The sequence below is a fragment of the Hippopotamus amphibius genome, chromosome 4 (assembly GCF_030028045.1).
Source record: "Hippopotamus amphibius kiboko isolate mHipAmp2 chromosome 4, mHipAmp2.hap2, whole genome shotgun sequence".
Classification (NCBI taxonomy): Eukaryota; Metazoa; Chordata; class Mammalia; order Artiodactyla; family Hippopotamidae; genus Hippopotamus; species Hippopotamus amphibius.
Window position 1 is genome coordinate 81,656,506 of NC_080189.1, and position 26,123 is coordinate 81,682,628.

At 34.5% G+C, this 26,123-nt stretch overlaps 1 protein-coding gene across 2 annotated transcripts in view; it reads right to left on the reverse strand.

Annotated features, from left to right (window-relative positions):
- Positions 1 to 19,956: 19,956 nt before the first annotated feature.
- The window catches only part of CDK13 (cyclin dependent kinase 13), a 103,421-nt gene continuing 97,254 nt past the window's right edge, over positions 19,957 to 26,123 (reverse strand). The window contains exon 14 of one of the 2 annotated variants that reach the window (XM_057731037.1): positions 19,957 to 25,709. In XM_057731037.1, coding sequence (XP_057587020.1) covers positions 24,859 to 25,709 — 851 coding nt within the window. In that variant the 3' untranslated portion in view covers positions 19,957 to 24,858. The remainder of the gene's footprint in view (positions 25,710 to 26,123) is intronic. The other variant, XM_057731036.1, reaches the window with a different exon arrangement.

Here is a 26,123-nt window from a genome sequence, read left to right on the forward strand (position 1 = left end):
TAGGTCTTTCACAGAGGCAAAACAGAAAATGAGAAGGGAAAGATTTTAGATTAATAAAAGCTCCATGAGACCCAGGACTACTACTACCAGTTACTAGCTAGGTGAGTTATTTAACTTCTCTGTGCCTCAATTTTCTTATATGTAAAATGAAGAAATTGACAGTACCCATGTCATAGAGGTGTTGTGTTCAAGGATTAAATGGGTTTACTGTGTGAAAACTCTTAGGCCAGAGCCTGGCACATAGTAAGCACTCTAAGTGGTAGCTGTTACTTTCTCACTCACCCCTATATCCTCAGCTCTTAGAATGATGTGTGGAAAATAGTAGGTGCTTAATAAATATTTGGTGAATGGATGCCAACATTCTGATTATAACTACTATATTGCTCTGCCTTTATCTCCTATATATAAAGAGGATAGTAATTTTCCCCCGGTATTTTAAAGGGAATGTCCTTATTTTCTAACATCTAGTCTTTGTAGATAATTTCAGGTCACGATGTATGATGAAAATTAGGGCAAGTAAGATACTTTTGTATACACTTTATTGAACTTGATAGGTAACTAATACATCTCTAGGAAATGGCATTTAGAAATAATTATTAAGCCATTGCTTAGAGATCACTGGATTATTGACAAAAATAAAAAAGGAAGTCAAGAAAGATCTTATGCTAATATATTCATATCACATTTGGAAGACATTCAAATTATAACTGTTATAATGGCTTGTGTTTATTTTGTTTTACTACTTTATAAGTGTAATGCTAAATAACTAAATGTAAAATTTCTCTTCTGCCAAGTTACCAACATCTGCTTCCAGAGGTCTGACCTTTCTGAGTTTGAGACATTTTTGTCCTCAGGAAAGGTACATTGCTTTATTGCCCTGGTTGGTAGTGTATATAATTATCAAAAGTCTTTCAACATTGATATTGGTTTGTTTATATTACTAGCCCATTTTTGTTCAGCTGAGTGAAAGGAATTGGTCATTCTTTTAAATGAAAACTTATTTAATTGTTCCAGAATACACATTTTTACCTCTAGAGAGATGCTAAATAACTTTGTTAGGGAAATGTATAGTTAAGTATGCATCTTAAATATTCATAAAATTAAAGAATGGAAGTATAATCTATAGCCGGGTCTTCAAGCAAGGGTGTTTGTACTTCTGGGAGTATTTAACCATAAAGGCAAAAATAGCTTAACAGATCTAGATCCTCAAATCCCCAATGTACTGTTTGTTAAAATGATGTGCTTAAAGAATATTTACTTCCGTTATCAGTGGATTAAGCCAGTTGTCTACCTACCCTTCTGCCTTTTCATAATTACCCTCTCCCACTTGACAAACCTATGGCAGGTTGTGTTTTTCAAAAATGATGCTAGCAATACTTCAGGTCTCTCAGACTCTTCTAGAACCTTACCTCTACCTCATCAAGATACAGAGTTTTGTCCCTGCTCTTTGAACTCGAGCAGATCTTTCTGACTGCCCAAGGAAGTATGGTGGAAGTTAATGTACTTTCACTGTGGGTGAAGTGTGGTCCTAGAATTGGGTTATATTGGCCCATGAGGAGATATTCAGAACTCAGATGTGTTGTCAAACAGGGAGATAGAGTGATGACAGTTTTCATTTAATTACCTTGCCTTTTTTTGTTCCCTGACTATTCAAAAAACCATTTTTTCTGTGGGTAGGTCATGTGAAAATAAAGCAAAGAGAGCATGAACGTAACATGAAGGGAAAGGCACCTTATTTTTAGGAAACATGATAAAGTTGCTTGCCTCATCTATCTTAGAATATTCAAGATTGATATAAAAGCATGATGGGTTTTGGTGAATCTGCTGTCAAGCAAACTTTCTTTTCCCCATTTTCAGTAATGGTAAAGAGCCTGATGAATATGTCTCAAACCTGTCTTAATAGCATAATTTGCATGATTTCAAGGAGGAAAAAGTTAAAATTTCCATGTTTATTTCTGACATATTAACCTTACATCTTCAAGTTAAAAGTTCATATTTCAGAGGTAAGTTCATGGTTTCTATATTTTCTAGAGCATTTTTCAGATTCTTAGGAGAAACACTTTTATTATCCTTTGCCTGTTCATTATTAGATTCTGTAAATCCATATTAATTTTTTACCTGGCCCAAGTCTCCTGCTTATTGCTTCTGAGACATTTCTCTGTATTTTTTTTTCATTCCTACTATGTGTTTACATTTAAATTAACAGAAATATGTTGTGGGTTCTACTGTAAATAAAACACATGATAGTCATAAGTATATGTTGTATAAACCCTGAACTTAGTAGTGACTCAACATCTTTTCTTTTTTGCTCTTAATTTCCCCAGTCTAATCTAATTTTTCATCTAAGAAGCTATTATTATATGATTATATATAATCCCTTATATACCACTTAGTAAAAACACTACCAACTAAACTATAATATGCCGTCAATTATCAGATGCATCCCAATTTCAGAGATGTTAAAATGTGCATCTTAGTTTGATAAAATACCATAAACGGTACTCTTAAAAGCAGAACATATATTTACATATAGGTATAGGTGTAAATGTCCACAAAACGTAGTCTAGGAAAGTTCATTTAACTTCAGAAAACCAGCTTTACTTAATTAGGATTAATTCTTCTCAGATATTTATATTCTGTTCTAATTCTGTGAAAGGCACAGTTACTTTGCAAACAAATAAAGCTTCTAATCTATGTAGAATTATCCTCAGTAAATATGCGCAATTACCAGTTTTATGGGGGTGTTTATACTCAGGGTTGTCTTAATTTTAGGCTCCATAAGCAAGATGACTGTTAGTGAGAAAGTTATAGATAAGTCTTGGTAGAGTCTTTTGGTTAACTTTCCAAGGAATTGAGAAAGGAAATGGCCTGAACAACAAGAACTTCAGTGTGGGTGGTTTTTCAATTCTTTGTTTTCAACAAAATTGAAGAAAGCTTAATCAGATTGTCAATTAAAGATCATTAATCATAATCTGATGATAGATCAGTTTATTATTTTTGGCATATAACTTAAAAGGTGTACAAGAATTGACATCACTATAACAAAATTCTTTCTATTCCTTTTTATTTATATGCGTAAATGAGTTTTTTCAGCATTTATATCTATAGTTTAAAAATAGTAATAAAATTTAAAAAAAATAGTAATAAAATTAATGTCTCATTCTAGCAATTAGCAGTATTTATGGTGTGTTTATTGTTTGAATAGTAATGATAATCCAGATAACAGTCTTCAACACTTGGATGTTCATAGCCATTGGAAACTGATTTTTTTTTTAATTTCCAAAAGTATGTTTTAATTTCAATAAATATATTTTTCATACATTTTTGAGATACAGATGTATGACAGGTTATCAGTAAAGGGCTTTGAAGCATTACACTTAATTACAATGATATAAAAATTACATGGGGAAGTAAAATGGAAATATGAGTAGGGAAGTAAAATGGAAATATGAGTAGGGAATAAAACAGTATAAAGTTTCCTACTATGTTAAGAAGTGTTTTTAGGTAGCAAATTACTGTGATAATTAGATTCAGTTGGATATCTTAATAATGTAATGAATTTAGCTTAAAACATGAATGTTACCGAAATGACTTCCTTTGCAATTTTTGAAACTTATGATAAAAGTGTATTTATGTTGACTTGAAAAGTACAAAGGGTACATCACTTTTCACAATTACTTTCGAGAATATATGACTAAAATTTTTAAAGTTCTCAAGTCATCAGAGGAGAAAGAGGAATATAGTAAACCATGAATCCAAGAGAAGTCAGGAAAGGAGGAAAAGAAGTAAATGAAAGCAGTAAGTCCAAATATTACAGTAATAACAATGAATTTTTAAAAGTAAAAGCTTTTAAAAGGCATATCTTCAGATTGGATTAGATAGATGGAAGCAATCTATTTGCTGGTTTAGAAAAGATAGATCTAAAATAAAAAGCTATAAAAAGATTCAAATTCACAATCACAGTGGGGATTTTAGCACATCTCTACCAGACATGGATATAACAAGCAGATATAGAATTTGTAGGGATATAAAGAACTGGTATATAAAATAGAAATTATATATAATATATATACATATTTTTAAAGTACACAAGTATATAATAAATTTTTTATAAATGTTCTAAATCACAAAGAGTCTTTGCAAACTTGAAAGGTTTTATTGATAGGCAGATCACGTTTTCTGACCAAAGTGTTCAATAAATTTAAAAACAAAAAGTACCTTCCTGGGGCTTCCCTGATGGCGCAGAGGTTAAGAATCCCCCTGCTGATGCAGGGGACATGGGTTCAAGCCCTGGTCTGGGAAGATCCCACATGCGACGGAGCAACTAAGCCCAAGTGCCACAACTGCTGAGCTTGTGCTCTAGAGCCTGCGTGCCACAACTGCTAAAGTTCACACACCTAGAGCCTGTGCTCCACAAGAGACGCCACTGCACTGAGAAGCCCTCCTACCGCAACAAGGAGTATCCCCCACTCTTCCACAACTGGAGAAAGCCCATGCGCAGCAACAAAGACCCAACGCAGCCAATAAATTGAATAAATAAATATAAAATTTTTTTTAAAGTACCCTCCCTCAAAAAATAAGTCAATGAAACAGAAGACAAAACTATAGAGAATGTCAACAAAAGCAAAAGCCTATATTCCTTGGATTAACTAAAGTCGATAAATATTGATGAAAAGGGAGTTCCCTGGTGGCCTAGTGGTTAGGATTCCAGGCTTTCACTGCCATGGCACAGGCTCAGGGAACTGAGATCCCACAAGCCGTCAGGGAACTGAGATCCCACAAGCCGTACTACACAGCCAAAAAAAAAAAAAAAAGATTGATGAGAAAAGGACAAGCGAAAAATATAAACAATGTTAACCTTTGGTGTAACGCCAGGAACTATGCTTTAAAAAAGGACTACAGTAAGAAAATAGTGATGGAATCACCTAGAACGATAATGCAGTAGTGACATAAATCATAAATCATCACTTGCATCATCCTGTTTTCTTTGCATTGCCCTAAGTCTTGCATCATCTTTCAAGAAGGTATAAAAGAAGTCTAGAGACAATTTCTGTAGACATTTTTTAAGCTTTTATCTGGGCACAGTTAGGAATTTGGCATTTTTCATTTTTCATCCATAATGGCAAAGAAAAGAAAATTAACAGGTGTTATATGACTATTAAACAGATCAGCATTCTGGACTCTCATAAGCAAATTCTCAGACTATAAATTTTCAGATGACAATATCCTAGAAAAAATTTCTCAGACTCAAGAATCAATGAGTGAACAATATATTTCTAAGGACAAAAGAAATATGTTACTCTCATTTACTCAATCATCCAAAAGGAAAGATTTCATCACAGTACTTTGTGACAAGAACATCTTATATACTTGTTAATCAGTTTGTAGGTAGGTAAATACTAAAAGCACGTGTATATTCAGAATTGATTGAAGGGAAATAGATGATGTAAAAGTGAAAAATCAATTGGAGTTACCATTCTAATTGCTGTTTATAAATCTGAAAGTGAAAGTGTTTTGCAATTATGAAACAAACAAAAAAGACCATCCTTTCCTTAACAAAAATGTGACATCAAAGTTCTTAAATGTATTGCATTTTGAAGATGCAAGTGTAAAAAGAACAAGAAGCAATAATAAACTAAAGCCCATTAGAGATATATTTAAACTCTGGAGTCAAGCAAGGTTCATAAGATGAATATATTCTAGGTTTGTGACAGTTGATGAACACCTATTTATGTTCCAGAGATACGACCCATCTTGTGTATTTAGTACTTTCATAACCACGAAAATACTGAAAAAAAATTTGGGTTTCCTATGTTTACATTCTTATTAAGATGTCTAATAAAGGTGTTTCTAACTATCTCTTTATACATTTTTGCTAAATAAAGTGTTTTTAAAAATTGAAAGGGTCTGTTGGACCCAGATGACAAATGATGACCAATTTTTTCTGGTGATTAAATGAATAAGTCATATTAGTACCAATAAAGGCTTTGAAAGTCACCAAAACATAGGATGACCAACTTTACACCAAAGTATTTGAAAGCATAGATGAAATGAGTTATATTTTAGAAAAATACATTATCAATATTGATTCAAAAAGGCATAGAAAGTCAGAATAAACCAATAATCACTCGAAATAATTGAGTTGCTAATCATGTCTTCTCCCCATAAATGATACCAGACTTACTAAGCCTTCATAGAATACTTAGTTTCTGTACTATAAAAACTTTTAGTTTAAAAAAAAAAACTATCCAACTCATCTTATACCTATGGTATTAACTGATCTCAAACTGAGTGAAGGATAGTATAAATGGAAATTATAGACCATTTCACTTATGAACATAGTTGCTAAAAATCCTAAACAAGATATGACAATTCAGCAGCTGCTCACAAACACACCAAAAGAGAACTAATAGGGTTTATCTCAGGATTGCAGTGATGGCTCAGCATTTGGAAATTTATTTCTATAATACACCTTATTAATTGGTTAAAGGAAAGGATCTATGCCAGTAACTTAGTAGATGAAGAAAAAGCGTTGCTTAAAATTAAATATGCAAAAGTCTTCCAGAAGTGAGAAAGGAAGAGATCTGAAGTACGAAAGTCACAAAGGAAGAGATGAAACTGATCTTACTTGCAGATAATATGACCGTCTGTGTACAAGTCCAAGGAAGGCAATTTTTTTGAACTATTATTCTGGATCCAAGAACAATATACAATCATAGCATTCCTACACATCAGTCAAAAAATGCAATAAAATGCCCCATCCTCCATATAGCATGCTGCAATAAATCTCGGTGGGAAGGGGGTTGTGGGAGACAACAGAGAAAATTATGAAGCAATTTTGAAGAACTTCTTGAAAAGCATGACTAAATGGGGAGATAGATATTATTCATGGATGGAAAGATCCAATATTGTACATATGTCCATTCTCCCTAAATTAATCTATAAATTCAACTCCAATCTAATCTCAAAATAATTTTTGTGGACCCTGCATAATGATTCCAGTATTTATATGGAAGAGAAAAGTGTCAAGATTAGACATATAAATGTTGAAGAAGAAAAATGTAAGCAGGCTTGCTCTACCAGATAAAGAAACTCGTAAAACTAATGACTGATTGGTGTAAGAGTAAACAGACTAAAGAAACAAAAATAGAGAATTCAGAAACAAATTCACACATATGTAAAAACTTGATATTTGGTTAAGATAGCACTACAAATCAGTGGGGAAAGGACAGATAATAAGTGGTAATAGGTCAATCTTCTGATTATGAAAAAATTATAAGCCCCAATTAATGCAACTGAGACTTGCCTAAAATTGTAGCTCAAAATACTAGCCGCAGGTCAGAAGAGGATTTTATAAGAAAGCTTTCTAAGACTTGTCAGAAGCATTTGGGGAATGCAAATATGTTTAGAGATTTTTTTAAAGGTCAGAAAATATTTACACAGCAGTTACCATGAAATTTAGGTTAAATGTACTTAAGTATTTGTTTACTCAGAAGGACAAAGACTGTTGCTATAACATTCTTAGATTTATATTTAATATTGTCCTCCAAGTATTGTTACCTCTCAACATGAGATTATAGAAAAGGAAACTTTAAAAAATACATGTGCATAAGTGTAGTCTGTAGCTTTTGGATGGAATGTCCTATAAATATCAATTAAGTCAAAAAAAAATACATGTGCATAAAACTTATGTTTACTTACAGTTGTGATAGTAGGTTGAATTTGCTCACGAACTTTGTATAATAGCCTGCTGATCATGACCTCTGTGTTTTTATACTTAAATCCAACAATGTCGTAAAAGAATTATACACCATAAACAAGTGGGATTTCAGGTGTGCAAAGCAGGGTCAACTTTCAGAAATCAATTAATATAATCCATTACATCAACACACTACAGAAAAAGCATATGATCTTATCAACACATGCAGAAAAAGCATTTGACAAAATCCAGCACCCATTCATGATGAAAACTCTCAGCTACCTAGGAATAGAAAGGACCTTCCTTAACTTGATAAAAAAAAGTTGACAAAAACCTACAGCTAGTATCGTACTAAATAGTGAGAAACTAAATGCTTTTCCACCAAGATCAGGAACAAGGCAGGGATGTCCCCTCTTACCACTGCTTTTCAACATCATACTGGAAGTCCTAGCTAATGCAGTAAGACCAAAAAATAAAAAAATAAAAAAAAAGGAAATAAAAGATAGAATGAAAACGAAGAAATAAAACATTATTTACAGATGACATGATTGTCTATGTAGAAAATCACACACACACACAAAACCTGGAAGCAGGATTAAGCAGTTACAGTTACAGCGAGGTTTCAGTATACAAAATTAATATGCAAAAGTCAATCACTTTCTTATATACCAGCGATGAATGATTTGAATTTGAAACTTAAAACCCAATACCACTTACATTAGCATCAAACAAAAACAAAAAAAAACCTTAGGTATAAATCTTAACAAAATATGCACAAGATCTATATAAGGATAACTACAAAACTGGTGAAAGAAATTTTTTAAAAATTAAATAAATGGAGATATTCCATGTACATGGATAGGAAGGCTCAATATTGTCAAGATATTAGTTCTTCCCTACTTGCTTTATAGATTCAACACAACTTCAATCAAAACTGTAGGAAGTTATTTTATGAATATTGACAAATGTATTCTAAAGTTTAATTGCAAAGACAGAAGACCTAAAACAGCCAACACAGCATTGAGAAGAACACAGTTGTATGACTGACACTACCAGATGTCAACTCACTATAAAGCTTACTATAAAGTAACCAGGACCACGTGTTATTGGTGAAAGAAGACAACTAGGTCAATGGAACAGAATACAGAGACCAGAAATAGACTCACACAGAGGTAGTCGATCTTTGACAAAGGATCAAGGCAATTCAATGAAGAAAGGAGAGTCTTTTCAATAAATGGTACTGGAACAACTGGAAATCCACATGCAAAAAAAAAAAAAAAGTGAATCTGGACATAGACCTTACACCTTTCACAAAACAAACTCAAAATGAATCACAGACCTAAATGTACAACACAAACCTATAAAGATACATAGAAAATTTAGGTGCCCTTCATTCAGTTTAGTGATGACTTTTTTAGATACATCACTAAAAGCATGATCCATGAAACAAAAAATAAGTTGGACTTCATTAAAACTGAAAATTTCTGCTATGCAAAAGATACTGTTAGGAGAATGAAAAGAGAAGCCAGGCCACAAGTGAGGAGAAAATATTTGCAAAACAATGAGATACTATTGTTATAATGGTTAAATTGAATGGCAAAACCAAAACACCAACACCACCAAATGCTGGCAGGATGTGGAGCAACATGACCTTTCATTGCTAGTGGGAATGCAAGATGGTATAGCCAATTTGGAAGACAGTTTGGCAATTTCTTAGAAAACTAAACACCCTTACCAAACAACCCGGTAATCTCATTCCTTGCTATTTACCCAAATGAGTCGAAAATTGTCTGCACGAAAACCAGCACACAAATGTTTATGACAGCTTTATTCATAATTGCAAAACTTGGAAGCAGCCAACAACAAGTCAAGTCCTCCAGTAGGTAAATGGATAAACAAACTGGTAGATCCTTACAATGGAATGTTATTTGGCAACAAAAAGAAATGAGTTATCAAGTCACAAAAAGTCATGGAAGGCCCTCAAGAGCATAACAATAAGTGAAAGAAGCCAATCTAAAAAGGATACATACTATATAATTCCAACATGTGACAGTCTGGAAAAGCAAAACTATGAAGACAGTGAAAAGATGAGATTGCCAGGAGTTGGGAGGGGTGGATAAGTGGAGGGAGGGATGAACAGGTAGACGACTGGGGATTTTGGGGGCAGTGAAACTATTCTGTTCTGGTCCTATAATGGTGGATACGTGTCAGTATACATTTGCCCAAACCCACAGGATGTACAACACAAAGAGTCTTCTCTGTGATTTTAGTAAATAATGTGTCAATAATGAGTTCATCAATTTTAACAAATGTACCACTAATGCAAGGTGTCAATAATAGAGGAAACTGGAAGTGGGAGGAGGATGAGAGGGTGTGGGGGAACTCTCTATTTCCTGCTCGTTTTTCTGTAAACACAAACTACCCAGAAAAATAGTCTATTGATTTTTAAAAATTTGTTTTACTCCGGCTTCTGTGTGGAAAACAGAATAGAAGATTGACAGAGTAGATTCCCAAAGACCATTTAGAAAAGTACTGACATAGTCGGGGTCAAAGACAGTCATGCATTACAGTAAGGTAATGACAGTAGAGCTGGAAATGGATGGCTCCAGGCATAAGAAGGCTGACGGTATTAATCCTTCAGTTTACCTCTGTATGAGCAGAAGTATAATTCTTTCTTTGTTTTTCTCTCAGTCCTTATGTATAATCTCCATTAAATATTTGTGTAAGCCAATACCACAAATTGAACTGTCACTATAATCCTTTAATTCTGTATACTTGTAAATATACATTTATAAAAATTATTCAATACAAATTATTTTTAAAATTGTCTATACAGTAAATACTTAAATTGGTCCTCAACTTTCATTTCACCTTCCATTTGGAAAGGTTAAAAAATTTAAAAAAAAATTTTTAATGCCCTGACTCTCTTGTACCTACAGAGTTCTGAATATAAATTCAGGCTTGCCGATTAGAGGCATTTGCTTAAGATTTGGGAAACAAAAGTGAGTCGGAGGCTATCTTCAGCTGGCTTCTGACAGTCCTCAGTGATTAGGAAGGTTGTAGTTTTCCTGAGATGCCAGTTCATTTGCCAGCTTTCTAGGTGTCTCCAGCTTCTTGATCTAATTCCCTAGTTCCTGGATGCAGCTTTATTTGTCTTCTTGTGGTCTGGATGCTGTTGCTGGTGGTGGTATCTTCCAGTTCTAGCCTGGCCTTAGACACAGTAACCTCCCAAGTTAACTACTTTCTGTATTTTTCAGAGAGCATTCCAGGAGGCCCAGCTTAGATCCTGCTCCTTCAGGCTTCCAGTGGTTTTATAATAACCTAAATGTCTGTATTAAACCCTTCCCACTTATTGCTTACAGTGAATTTTGTTTTATGCCCTGAACCCTGACTGGTTAAATATATCACACAATCCATAGAGATGTTAAAAGTAAAAGTTTAGCTGTTATCTGGAAATCCCTCTTAGTTTGTTTCTGGAATGAGGAATGAGAAATAGGAAGAGAAAAACACAGGGATTGTCCTGTGAGGCTGAAGTTGTTAAATTTCAGACCAACTTTCATTACATCAGCATACAATATCAATGAATGTGTGGGCCACATAGATTACCCAAATCCTGATAGGTCACTAACTTTTTGATAGTTAAGAAATAAATTAAAGAAATAAAAATAAATAAATAATAAATAAGAAAATAATTAAAGAAATAACATCAAACCCAATGCTCATGGGGCTAGAATAATAGGAGTTCAGAGGAAACTGTCAGAGTTTTATTTTTCTTTTGGTGAGCACATTATCTGAGATAAATATATTTGGTTGGGTTTTATGACTCCAGCACTCAAATTTCATTTCCTTTTTTTTGCTTTATAATTAGGGTAAGCTTTCATCGTAAGAAAGCATCAGCATAATCTCATTGGCTTTGTTTTGATTTTATCAAGTGGCTCAAACATATCTGTAATTTGATGATGCAAAAGCAACACTGAAATAAATATTGCATATTACCTTTCCCTTTGGTCTTTAAAATTGTTATTAATCCTTTGAAAGTCAGAATGCCTAATGCTATTGAAGCATCTTCAAGATTCAGCTACCAGAGGGGGGCAAGAGGGGAAACATTTCTCTTGCCATGTTTTCCTAGCTCTCATTACATGTGAAAGAAGCTGAGAAATTAGTCAGTCTTTAAGTCTGTACTAACTTAATGCCCAATGGAGAAGGGCAGTGTTGCCAGATTTTCCCATTTTTTTAAAACAACTGGCAGAAATCTGGACTTTTTTACACAGACCCTCCCAGTTTTAAACTAATTTTTTTAATGTTTAAGCACGAGTCAAAAAAACCGCCTATAAGCTGAATCCCAACCCTGAATCACCAGCTTAAGACCATGGTTCTGAGTAATTAACAGAAAAATGCGCACATTTTTAGCAAATGCTTTTTATAAACTTGTTAGACCAGGAATCTCGGGGTGGGGGTGGGAATTGCTTTTTAAGTTGGGATTGGAATCAATTGGGTAAACTTTGTAAATATTCCCATAATATGTAGATACAAAAGAATTCTTATTGTTGGCTGACATTCTACATATTAGGGCCATTTAGAATTTCAACAAAGTTTATTGAGAATGAATGATTGTGATTTTTTTTTCCCTTTAATGTAATCAATACCACAGGATCCTATAGAAGATGGAATGAGATTTCTGTTGAAGTATACTGTTGTATTACAAGTCCTGAATTTAAAGTAACGACAGATTTCTTCTCAAACTTTGGCATTATGCTGTAATCATGTTAAATTTATGACCCTAGGAAATGAACTGGACTAAAATTCAAAGCTCTAAGGAGAAGATGTTAACAAAATAAATAGTTTCTACACTGCTAGAGGTTTATCTCAAAAGCCACACATTTTCATGCCTTTCATGAAAAACTCTATACTGTCATGAGCAAACACAGCTATATGACATTCTTTAAAAAAAAAAATTGGGGGTCTCAGTTTATAACTTGAATTGATTAAATCATCTGACTAAATGGACAAGGTAAATTAAAACTACTAAGGTTTCAACTGGTTTGGGGTTTTTTTTTTCCTTTATCATAGACACTTCCTAAGATAGCAGTTCTGTCTAACATTTGCTACTTCTGATAATGGAAATAATGTTTGTTCCTAGTGAAAAACTCAAACAATTCAGAAAGGTGTAGAGCAGAATGTGAAAATCTCTTGTAACCCCAGTCCAGTTAGCAGCTTAAATCTTTCAAAAGATTTTATATGCAAAAACAAATTCTTAAAAAAAAAATGGTATCATACTAGATGAGCAGTTTTGCATAAACTCACTACAGTTAGAAAGTTTTGTACTAGTCTAGATTCCATCAAGCTGCAAGGTTCAGAAACCCTAATGTAAATTGGCTTTGACACAACAAACATTTTATTGACAAAGTCTAGGTCCTGGTTAGACAGAGGAGCTTAGATAATGCTTTCAGTTCTTGGGTTTGCTGTCTCTTGCTGTTTGTTCTTCTCTTGTCTTGATCCCATTTTCCAGCAAACTCTTGCCTCATGATGACAGTAAGGCTGATACAACCACTCTTAGCAACCCCAGTGGGAAGGAGAGATTCTAGCTTCTTAACAGTGTCCCAACAGTCTTGGAATTGAGTCTTACTGGTACTGATTGAGTCATATGTCCATCCTTGAATCTGCAACTGTGACCAAGAGAATGTGGTGTTTGTTGATCAGTGTGGGTCAGCCTGGGGCACTTGCCATCATAGAGGCAGAGGTAAAGTTAGTAATGGCCCTCTGAACCACAGAGACTGAAATAGAGGGACATGTAGTTCCCTAATAGAAAGCAGAATATTATTGACAAAGGGGGAATGAAAGCTAAATAAGAAAAGACATTCCACCTCCCAGCAGCCCAAGTTCCATATACAGGATTCTTTCTATACACATGTTTTTTTGTAGGCTTTTTGGTCTGGTTTTGTTTTCACTTTATATTTTGAACGTTAGATTTACAGAAAAGTTGCAAAGATAGTACAGAGAGTTCCCATACAGCCTTCACATAACTTTCCTGGTATTAACATCTTGCATAACCACAGTACATTTGTTAAAACCGAGAATACTAAACTAAAACTAAAATACAGACTTTGCTTAGACTTCATCAGGCTTTGCATCAGTGATCTCTTTTCTGTTCCAGAATCCAATCCAGGATTCCACATTGCATTTAGCATGGACACACTTTTAAAAAATAGTCACACCTCATAAACTATCGAACATATCTGTATGACAGAACATTTCCTTATAAAGAAAACTCAAAGTCTCATTATGCACTCATACTGGAGTTCAGCATTGTTGATGATTTGTATTTCTCTTTTCAGTTCTGGATATGACACAACTCCTTATGGCATACTATGGCGAAATTACACACTTAATCAGTTCCACCATACTTAATATGCAGTGCCAGAAGGAAAACGGGGTAATTGCAATCGAGGAGAGGAGGAGCAAGACAAAGACGAAGGAAGAGGGGAAGGGAGGGAGGGAGGAAGAGAAGAGAGAAAAAGAAAGGAAGAAAGATAGAAAAGAAAAAAGGAAGAAGGGAAGGAAGAGAGAGAAAAGAAAGAAGGCAAAGAAAGAAGAAACTTGCATTAGGATGGGAGAGAAATGAAAACATAACAGTGGTCAGCGTATACACATAACACATTCTAATTGAGAATAATAGCGAAGATTCCCTGTCTTGGCAGTAAAGTGAGGTTTTTTTATCAGCCGTGGTTCTCCTCTTTGAATCCTCTCTGTCTTTGTTAAATGACAGTACCTTCGATGACCACTGAGGAGTCTTTTTCCTTCAAGGGACTGCTTCTCTTTAGCAACCTACTTCCTGTTCTTATGGAGTGTTCTGCCTTTCTAGGACTGATTGACTTTATTCCATTTTATTCTTTTACGTGATATACTCTTATAATTCTACTTCCAGTGAAGGGTTTCCCTTCTAAGTGCACTCCTTTATATTACATATAGAGGGATATATTTATATGTATCAGTATTTGTTCATTAAATATGGAGCTTGTTCTAGATGCTAGGAATAGAGAAGAACAAAACAAGACACTGGCCCCCCTCAGATCTTACATGGAAAAAAGTTGGTAATGCCATAGAGAGAAAGGTGAGCTGGAAGTTCTTTGGCAAGAAGAGATTTTCTAGGAATACTGATAGTTTGTCCATAGTAACAGGAAAGAAGTTAATGAAATGAAGACAGTGAAAGGTAGGAGCTTTGGAATTTCTCTCATTCATTTCTATATCTGTGAAAATAGGGAACAAAGTCACCAACTGAAAGTAAGAATGGGGGAGTGCTATGGGCTGCATTGTGTCCCCTCAAAATTTACATGTTTAGTCCTGACCCCCAATACTTCAGAATATAACTGTATTTAGAGATAAGGTCTTTAAAAAAATGACTGATTTCCTTATAAGAGGAAATTTGGAGACACAGACATGAGACATGCACTCACACGGAGGAAAGACTATGTGAGGACACAGCAAGAAAGCTGCCTTGGCAGCTCTAGCAAACTAATACAGGGAGGAAATACTGGAGGTCTGAGCAGAGAATAAAAAAGCATTAAATGATCATGTAGAAAAACGAGAGAATGACAAGGACTAGGGAATTATGCTTTACTTTATCAAAGATGCCAGTGATTGTAAGACACACCATTATTTTAGATAACACTAAGTGAAAACCCTACCAATTAAAGTATGGCATACTGTAGTGGCATATATGACACATCCTCATTTCAGAGATATTAAGTGTGAAAATCTATGCTTTAGAACTGATGAACCATGGTAGTATAATTGTTGGGTAGCCTTAAGGGCCCACATGAATTAGTGATCATGAAGTAAAATGAAACTAGTGGGCACGGTGAGTGTTTTTCCAGCAATGTTCAGCTGCGTGGATGCAGACAGAGTGGATTTAAGCATTGTTTGGGGAGACTGGGTCTCAACAGAGGTTTGGCTTTTTCACATGACTACAGGAAAGCAAGAAGGTGACAAGGCAGTTGAAGATGTGTGTAAATGAGTGAGGAAGTGATTTTAATGAGAAAGGTAGTTGGAGTCAGAGTATTAGAGGGAGTGGGCTGCAAACTTGCGCGGGGAGGGCGGTTCAAACAGCAGTATAAGTACTGTGCTTGAATTGAGACTTGTAGGGGTAATGTCTCCGGTGGCCATAAAGTCAAGGGTGTGACAAAGGGCGTGAGTAGCTGAGGTGAGGTGGAGGATAAGGTCATTGGAGGAGTGGCAGAGAAACAGAGCAGCCAAGATTTGAAGGATCATCCCCATGGATGTTGAAATCAAGGTAGAAATAGGAGAGAGTGATAGTGAGCCAGGAATTAAAGTCTTCCAAGAAGGGGTGGGGGGTGGGGTAAGGTGGGGAGGGTGAAAGGGGAAGAACAAATCAGAGCTCAGTAAATAACTGCAGCAGGGAGGCCTGAGTGAAGCAGTCTGATGACACAAGCAGCAAAGATCCATAGTCTTAAGGAGGCAAAAAGAACAGTCTGAAAGTGAAAATAAGCATCAAAAAGGACACTGAACAAGACCCCAGGCCCAGCGGTCCAAAGGAGGAAAAACAGCCATCACTCGAAAAAGCTGCAGGGCAGTCAGTCCCCTCAGGGAAGAGCTAGATTTCAGTCAAAGCAAGAAGGCCAAGGGACACCACTCTACCCCAGCACACTGAGGATGGAATTCTAGGTCAAACTTGTTTCCCTTAGACTTTACAGAAACTTTTAGCATCCAGTGTTAATGGTGAGGGAGTCTGATGCCAGTTTGATTCTCTGTCTTTTGCAGACAGTCTGTTTTTATTTTCTCAATATACAATAAATAAATGTAAAGTTTCAATAAAATTTAAAATTCTGAGATATTACTTTGATGTATTTCAAGTGTGACATCATATACCTTGCTTTGCATTCCAAGCACTTCTTCAATAGAAGATTCATGTCTTTTTCAACTCTGGAAATTTTTCTTCCAGTATTTTCTGTATTTCTCTCCATTCCACCTGTTTTCTCCTTTTGGAACTCCTATCAGATGAATAGCAGGATACCTAGATCTAGCCTCCACTTCTTGATTTTCCTTTTAAACTTCTATTTAAATTTTCAGTAGTGACTATTAGGGAGGATCATTCCTAGCTACCCTCAGCCTGATGTTCAGGCTCACTAATTTGATCTTCGGCTGTGGATATTCTATTTCATAGCCCACCCACTTTTTTGTTTACAATCATGTTTTTAACATCCAAGTACACTGATTCTTACTTTTGTCAGCCTTTTTTTAACGAATACTTAGTAATAATTACAGGTGACTCTCCAACATTCCTTCAACCCTGGTCTAAGTCAGTCATGGTAATTCTATCCCTCTTTTTGGTGACTGATATGGCAACCTTTTTATAGGAGACAGTCTATAGCAACTCTTATAACTCCTGAAGTTATTCACTCAAGAAATAGGTTTGTGTCTTTGAAATATTTAAAGCTGAGTAGTCTGCATACATTACAAATTAACAGAAGGCTTCAAAATGCAAATTTCTAAAAAAGAGAAAAAGAAAAGCAGTTTCAGCAAAAGATTAAAAACAAAACCATCGAGGTAGTGTTAAAAGGTGGGGGGGATGGCAAGCAGAGAGTATAAAATAAACTGACAAGAAGACCAATTGTGGTAATGCTAAAACTGGACCTAGAAGAATTCAAAATGTTTTAAAAGCTTGAATAAATGGAACAAAGATTAAGTAGTTATGAACCTGTATGTGCTGAATACAGCACTGAATATATAAAGCAAATAGGATTAGCCATGTAAGGAAAAACATGTAATAGCAGTATATGAATTTATTTTACATTTCTCACTCCTTGAGAAATAAGTAAAGATGTAGAGAATCTCACCAGTGTTTAACACTATTGATTTAATGCTTATGTGACAAATTGTACCAAATGACATACTTATCCTAAAGAAATATTTACAAAATTTGTTTGCTTGGCAGGCTAAAAAGAAATCCTTAATAAATTCCCCAAAGCAGACTACATACACTGACAATACGTAATAGAAAATGTTATTGACAAAAAAATAAAAAATATTCAATGACATGGAAATTGAAACTATTCTAAATACTCCTTGGATCAAACAAGCAATCAAATTTGCAGCCACCAAATATTTAGAAAACAATTATGAACACACAACATCCTTAATCTACGGATGGAAGCAAAGAAATAATCAGAGAATTCATACCATTAAAATGGTGTCTTTTAGAATTGGAAGGAAGAAAAACAAGTCAATTATTCAACTCAAGTTGTAGGGATAAATAAGGGAAGTAGAAGAACAGAATCAAAGTCAAAATGCTGAAATAAATGAGAAGGTAAATGATAGATTTTTATTCCCTGGTGGTGACACAACAGAGGGTAAATCCTAACTAGTCTAATCAGGGAAAAGAGGAAAAACACACAGAGGATATGTAATAATAGATGATGATGTTTTTAAAACACTGAGATTATTAAGCACAACTATATGCAAAAAAAATTTTAAATATAAGATGGACTATATGATGAATTCCAGAAAAAAGAAAATTACCAACATTTACTCAAGAAACAGAACCCTGAAAAAGATCAACGACATATGAGAAAATGGAGAAACAGTGAAAGAATTACCTTCAAGAAAAGAGTCAGGTGTATCTAGATATAAATAAAACAGCATCAACTTCAAAAAAAAAATCATTCTCAGGATATACATATGCCATTCTAAATCAAGTAAAACATAAGTTTTCCAGTTTATTCTGTAACACTATCAAAACCTGTTAATTAAAACCAGACTTACTGCTCATAAATAAACATAACTACAAAATACTAAATACAGGGTTAGTCAAAAGAATACAGCAGCATTTCTAATGAATGGCTCAGTATCAGATTCTACTAATATAATTGGTGCCTATCATCAATAGATCAAAGGAGAAAATACTTTACAATGAAAAAGCATTTAAAAAATTTTAACATCTTTTCCTGATAAATGGGCTTCATGAAGATTCTCCTTAACATAATATTCTATTTCTAATCTATAGTTTAAGTTATACATAAGTGAAACACTAAAAATTAGACATTCATAAAATCAGAAACAAGAATGCCCATTATCATATTCAATCAACTGAAAACTGTTAGAAATAAGTAAGTAATGTGGCCAGTTTTTAAAAAATGACAGCTTTCCTACATAAGCACACTAGTTTAAAATATTATATTATTTGTAACAATATGAAAAGCCCATTGCTAGAAGCAACAACAACAAAATTTTGGTAACACTGAAAAAACCAACATATCAGAACTATAGTAAAGAAACTTTCAGAACTTTTAATGAGGAACATGCAAATAACAACCAACCAAACCGAACAAAACAAAACCAAGAAAACGCTAGTTTAAATACTTAATATATTTCTAGTTAAAATCCTAAAAGGATACTTAGTGAAAGTGATCAAAGTGCTTCTGAAAGTCACAAGGAAAAACAGGCAGGAAAAGACAAAAAGCTCTGAAAAAGGGACAATAAAATAATGTTCTGTCTTAAAACAAATACTATTGTCTGCTATGTGCTACACAGTTTATGGAGATATAATACAAATGTACTTCTAACCAGAAGAGAAAGGTCAGGGATGGAACATAACCGAAAGCCCAGAAAGAGACCCAAATAAGACAGAAGATATTTTAAAACTAGATAGGATGAACTGTTTAACAAATCCTGTTGACATAATTAGTATAGCCATTCAGAAAAAGTATAAAGTTGGATCCTTACCTCACAACATTTAACAAAATAAATTAACAATTTAGAATTAAGTGTAAAAGCAGAAAGCCAGAGAAGTAAAATAAAATTGTGTAAAAAGTAAAATAACCTTGGACTAGGGAAAACTTTTCTAAGGAGAAACTAAAAGGAAAAGATGAATAGACTCAACTACATATATTGAATAATTATTAAATTTTCCTTTATCAAAACACACCACAGTATTTTTAAGATTATAGTTTACAAAGCGCTACCTTCCTTATATAAAAAGCTCTTAAAAGCAACAGAGAGAAATACCTAATAACTAAACATATGAATAGTTAATAAACAAAAGACACCTGGCTAGCATGAAATATGAATTTCACCAGTAATCAAAGAAATACAAATGGAAACAAGATGACTTCTCACTTGTCAAACTGGCAGATTTAAAATTTTTAAATACCCAGCATAGCTAAATGAAAAGGGAAAGTAATAGGAATGCAAAACTTGCAAGCCCTTCCTGAGGGCACTGTAGATTACAGCAAAAGTTTAGAAGTGCGCTCTTTAGACCAGCAACTCCAAGGAAACTACATACAGTTGTATGTTTGTAATTGTTATATATAACAATTGTTATATATAACAGAAAAGTTAGAAATATTTTGTGTCCAGCAATGAGGAACTGTTAAGTTATGGTTCTTCTATAAAGGAGTAATTTACAATCACTAAAAACAGGGTGGGATTTAATTACTGACAATAGAAGGATGTTCACAAAATATTATTAAATGAAAAACTCTAAATTACAAAGCTTTGGAACGTGTAATACCATTCTTTTAAGAAAAGAAATCCATCAAAGGGAAAATATTCATGGTGGTTACCTCTGGATGTGTTCCTACATCTTCAAATATGTACAAATACAAAAAGGACAAAATAAGGGTTCCAGGTTTAAAGCATTGTCTAGAAAGCATGACACAGCGGTTTTAACAAGTTGTCATCTTCATCAGATGAGATTATTTCTAAGAGTCTATTCTGTATATGAGCAAGAAGAAAACAAGGATAAAAATAGCCTGGATTCTTACGGCAATTTATTTACAGACTATTAAATACAGTCTTTTTTCCTTTTATTAAACAAATGGCTTATATTAAATACATTAGATTTAGGAGTTACGAGACTACTAAAAAATCTTGAAAAAAGTACACCTTTACAACAAATTAACTTGTGGAAAAAAAATTAAAGAGTGATTCACTACAGAGCCTCATTTTCGATGCGGCATTTTCAATTAGAAAATTCTTTTTTAATGGGACATTTGATACGGTGAAAGGATAAGACCCACAAAATGTTAGTTTACATAATTCAAAGAGCAAGTTCTTTCCAATATGATCAAATCTTTGTTTTCCCCACCTTCAACTGGATCCCTTGGTAGCTTTTCTCTTAATAGCTTTTATTTTTACAGTTTAAGAAATTTTCTGGAGAGGGCTTTGGTAAATGACAAACCATTGCTCCCCTCATAAAGCTGCTTAAAATTATAAAAACTTGAAAGAATTTAAAAGCAATGTTTGCAGGACTGCTGATACCAATCTTCCTCCTACAAACAGAAAATAAGTTTAAATGAAAGATTCAGTCTTATTGATATTTTAGGTAACCATTGTCTTAAAAAATAAAATGAGGAACCTCCTTTTTAAAGACTATCCATATATGAAACAAAACAGCCTCTATAGGCTCCTAATTAAGTTTTCTAAAATTTTATTTTCTTATTTTTTTCTGAAGCCTTTTTTTAAGTTGACTCTTTAAAGCCACCTGTGTTAAACTATTCGTTCAGTACTCTAAATTTATTTTACTATGACATTGGTAAGTATTTTAACAATTTTCTCATTAAAAAGTTAAGTATTTACTACAGAATTTAGATATGGCTTAGAGGAACGACCCTGGTAATCCACCTAAATCTGTTTTCCTCACTGTAAAGTGAAGAATGGGCCAGATGATTTTAGATTTTGGGGATATCCTGTTCAGACTTTTAAAATAGCAAAACCATTATCCCAGGGAATCAGCAGATTTTTATTCAAATCTCAACTTTACTTTAAAAAAAGTGGGGGTGAGGGGCCTAGGGAGGGAAATCATCTAAAACTGGATTAAGGTCATAGTGAATACAGCAAAACTTTAACTCAGACATACCAGAAAGATTAGTTTGGAAGCATTTAACTCATTTACCTTCAGTTTTTAACAAGAAATCTTGATACTTCTTACAAATTGGCCTACTGCAAACTGGCCAGGTTCAACTTAAATTTTGTTTCCATCATTGAGTTTCCAATTGTTCTATTTCTTTCCAGAACTTTCTCTATTCAAATTTGACTTGAAAATTTTACAAAACCACATTTTTCATCTCTTTCACTTACGTGTAATTTAGATACAGCTGAAGAGTAGCAAATACTCCACTTTTAAATATTCTTGCTCACTAGAAGTCTGATTTAGAGCCTTTCATGTTGATAGATGTACCCCAAGTACTAGAACAGTACCTGGCACTTGGTAGGCACTGAATGTATATTTACTGACAGAGTGAAGCTCTGAATCACAGCTAAAGCACTATCTTAATTCACATTCCACAAACTAATCAATAAACCCTTAAAATGAGTCTTTTAAAATTTCATAGGTGACTGCAACTCTCCAACATAGAATGGATTGAAGACTTGGGAAACATACTGAGTTACATGCAGAAAAAGCTGCTGTATCACAAATACATGAGGGAATTTCACATGGGAGATAATAAATATTTTCTTCTTTTGGTAGGCCAATTTTTCCTAGTTTTATCTTCTCATTTGCAATCTGACTTACCTGTTTCTTCCCCAAAAAACTCAATATTTTATGTTCCTTCAGTTTTTACCCAAGAATACTCAGTGATTACTGCAGTTATTATAATTTACAGAATTAGTGATTTCCCAACCCTGCTCTTTTCTTTAATCTAAATTTACTTTAAGTATTAAATGATATGGAAGGATGCATTAAGATTTTTACCACCATAGTTCATTAATTTTATGAAACATTCCTTCATATAATAACATCTCTGAACTTGGAAGTACCTTACAATTGATGAATCTTAGCCTTGAGCTGTGGTTTAACTGACAATATTTTTCCTAACTAGTACATAAAATATTGCTGTCTCACAATCAGTGCTGTCTTGGGGTAATATTAGGAGCTGTAGTTCAAATCTTCAATTTCAAGCAACAATTTCCTTGTCCTCCCAGCCACTCTCCCAACATAAATATATAACTGAAATGTTAGGAAAAACTATCCAAACACAGTTCAATTTTATATAAAATATTTAATTTTTAAAACACAGGCTATTCATGTCACATAAATATCTTCAATTTTAGGTTAGCTGCTATGGTCAGCAGGATTATCAAGTGTGACCATTAGAAATAACTTAGATACTGTCACTTATAGGAAAGTCTAAAGCTCTTAAGACTCACCATATTAAAATTCCAGATAATTGAATACTGTAGCTATTTTGCTAAATTTCAAAATATTTCACTTCCTGCAATGCAGTTCTATTATAAGTTGTTAGTATTCAATATTCAAATAAAAGCAAAATAATTTTTCTTCCATTCATTTCTTTCTCCCCAACAACAAAAAAATTCCATCAAAAGATAAAATGGTCAACTCATTTTATAGCAGTAAAATGGTAAATTATTCACTTTAAAATATTCTTACTATCATCAAACTATAATGCTTCCCATATACTGTTTTGAAATGAAGGTTCACAAGTCAGATAGAGTACACAGGATTAAAAGACTGACTTTAGAACTGGAGCAATTTCCATTTGATAACAGTTGTTCCAATTTAAGATTCCAATCAAAAAACAAGTTACCAGGAGAACAGTTAAAACAAAATGGTTAATTGGCACAACTCTCCTTTCCAGAGTCTATTTTGCCATTTAGCGCTCATGGAAACACTGGTTATTTACCTTTGGTTCCTTTCTAGGATTATTATAATGGTATGTGTGTTTGAGTGTGCACAAAAAGTTAGTTACACTTGACACCATTACAGTTTAAATGAGGGTTAGTCCATCATTCTAAAATGAACTAAAATAAAGTTACTCTAGGTGTGGCTAAAGAAGTTGTAGTAAACCTCATAGAAAAGTGAGAGGAGAGAGGATAAGAGGGTTTTTTTGCCCTACTTTTTCTTTTTACTTCAACAAATTCAATCTAGGCAATGTTTCTAGTTAATGAGTAAAGTGAACAGAGTTAACTTTGTCTTAAAATGGCAATTGTATAACTTAAAATTTGGTGTTTGCCACCCCTCCCCCCCCATGAACTTTAACAGAATTATGCAAATTCTGTTATTAAGTCTTGCTTCTATGCTACTGCCCTCCAATTATGCATGGCAAAAGGAAACGGACATGTGACAGCCTGAAAGAAAATGGTACTCTAAAATTCTCACTTAGCTATTATTTTCAACCATTTAAATGACAAAACTTTTCAGAACTTTTTCTCAAAAGTAACAAAAGGTGCTGACGGGACTTCCCATTCTTTGCTCTCACTCCCCTATCAAGAGAAGGTGGTAGTGGAAGGTAACACAGCCCAAAGAAAAGGAAAGTGTGATAGGCAGAGAGAATGGACCTAACAGGAACTGAACAGGCAGCCCCTAGATACTTGAGAGCTCCCTGCCTCATCAACACAATGCGTTGATTCCCTTTAGAAGACAAATGGGTGTAAAGGTTAACTACTTTTTCAGACCTTAAGCTTACCTGTTAAGGCACTTACTTACCCTCCCCACCCCACCCATATTTTTCATATAAAACCCACTATTTCGTTTGAATGCATTTTGCTAAGCTATGATAATCTGCAAAATAAAACAAAAATAACGTTGACCATTTTTTTTATAAAACTGTTGCATCAAGAGAAAGGTTGTGTTTTATTTTCTGAAATGAGCACAAAGTACACCTTTCACAATAACACTGAAAGCAGGTGCAAAGACTGACAGTGACCTTTGACTAAAGGTAGCTTTGTAAAAAGAAAAATACCAAATAAATCAGTGCCCTTTCTGATTGTTGTAAAACTGGAGGGGGCGGAGGAAGGGGTTGGTTGGTTGTTACATAAAAGTTGGTCCAAACTTACAAAAAAGCACAAATGTGCATAGTTCAGAAGATCTGCAAGAGGGCCATAAAAGACTTTTATGTCCCTAAGATTAGCATCCACTTAAAACTGCAAGAATACAAAATAAAATTGTTAACTAGAATTTGTGAAGATGTACAATCAATAGATCTAGTTTTTTAGAACAGCATGAATTTAAGCAAAGGTTTTTTTTGTCTTTTTTTTAAACTATTGTATGCAAGACCCTTTTCCACATAAAAATAAAGCTGTTGTTGAATTAATATTATTCAAGTCTCTTGGATTGCTGCCTTAAATCGCAGCTAGAAAAGTCTTTCCAGATAAAAATGATGTGCCTGAGGAAAAACAGATACTCAGTATGGTAACCCTCTGCCTCGACCTCTGCCAGCTGATGTGCTAATGTGTCCCCTGTATCCTTGTGAATACCCAGGTCCTTGGGCAGGAGAAGTCCAGGTCTGTCCATGCATGAGGCCAGGGCCACCTGGGTTTTCCTGTAAGTTACCACCATAGTTATAGTTGTGCATCTTTGCTGGCAAAGGATGAGTACTCTCTGGCCCTGCGGAAGGGTCACTGCTGTTTGCCAGGACTGCAATGGGGCCATGGCTATATTCAAATCTATGGTCCTTGTCTCCACTAAACAACATGGGACCTGTATTGAGGTAAATGTCTCCATATCCAGCTACTGAACTGGGAAATGACTCAGAAAAGGCAGAAGGCTGAGGTGGACCACCAGAATGAGATGAAGTAGTACTGTAGTTGTCCAAGGACTGAATATCTGAGTTTCCAATGAAGCTACGTCGTTCCAATGGAGGAGCAGAGGTGCCTCCTAGACCATCATTGCTAACATAAGGAGCAGAAGAGAAAGAAGAAGATGCGAAAGTGTCCTTGTAGTCTGAAGGGGGTACATAAGTGTCTCCTGCTTGGTAATCAATACCACCTTCTCTTTTGGGATCATCCTGGGGCTGATGCTGAGCAAGTAGCTGTAACAGGGCTGCTTTCACTCCGGCATGAGGGTCAGTTATCGAAGAACTAGTGGTGGGTACATGCTGGTTTTCTGTCCGATAATCCAGATCTTCTTCAGTGACTGGTGGTGGTTCAGGTGGTTCAGGAGGTCGTTGATCAGGAGGCAGAATACGAGGCCGGTCTGGTTCTGGTGTGAGCTCCAATATCCTCATATCTTGGTGCTGGATGAGGTCATCTTGCCCTAAGTGAAACAAAGCAAAAAAAAAAAGAGAGTCAAAGTTACCATGAAAAACAAAATTTTCAAAATAGTCAATGTTTCCTAAAGAGCATTAGAAGTTCCATCTCTGGCAAAGCACACACACACAAACACACCCCCCTCCCAAACAAACACACCTAAACAAACAAAAAACAACCCAAAAGTCAAATGAAAAAGGTATACGTTAAGTACTATAATATCACCTGCTACTACTTGAGTCTATGATGACAGAAAAATTTTATTCTATTTGACTTTTCAAAGGCATGTCTAATATATGCCTATTTATTGCTTGAAGAACAAAAGCTACTGTATACATAAAATTTCTGTCTTGGTCAATCATCCTGCTCTAACTGGAGTAAAAGATTATTTCTTAATCATAGGTTTGCATGCAAAACATCT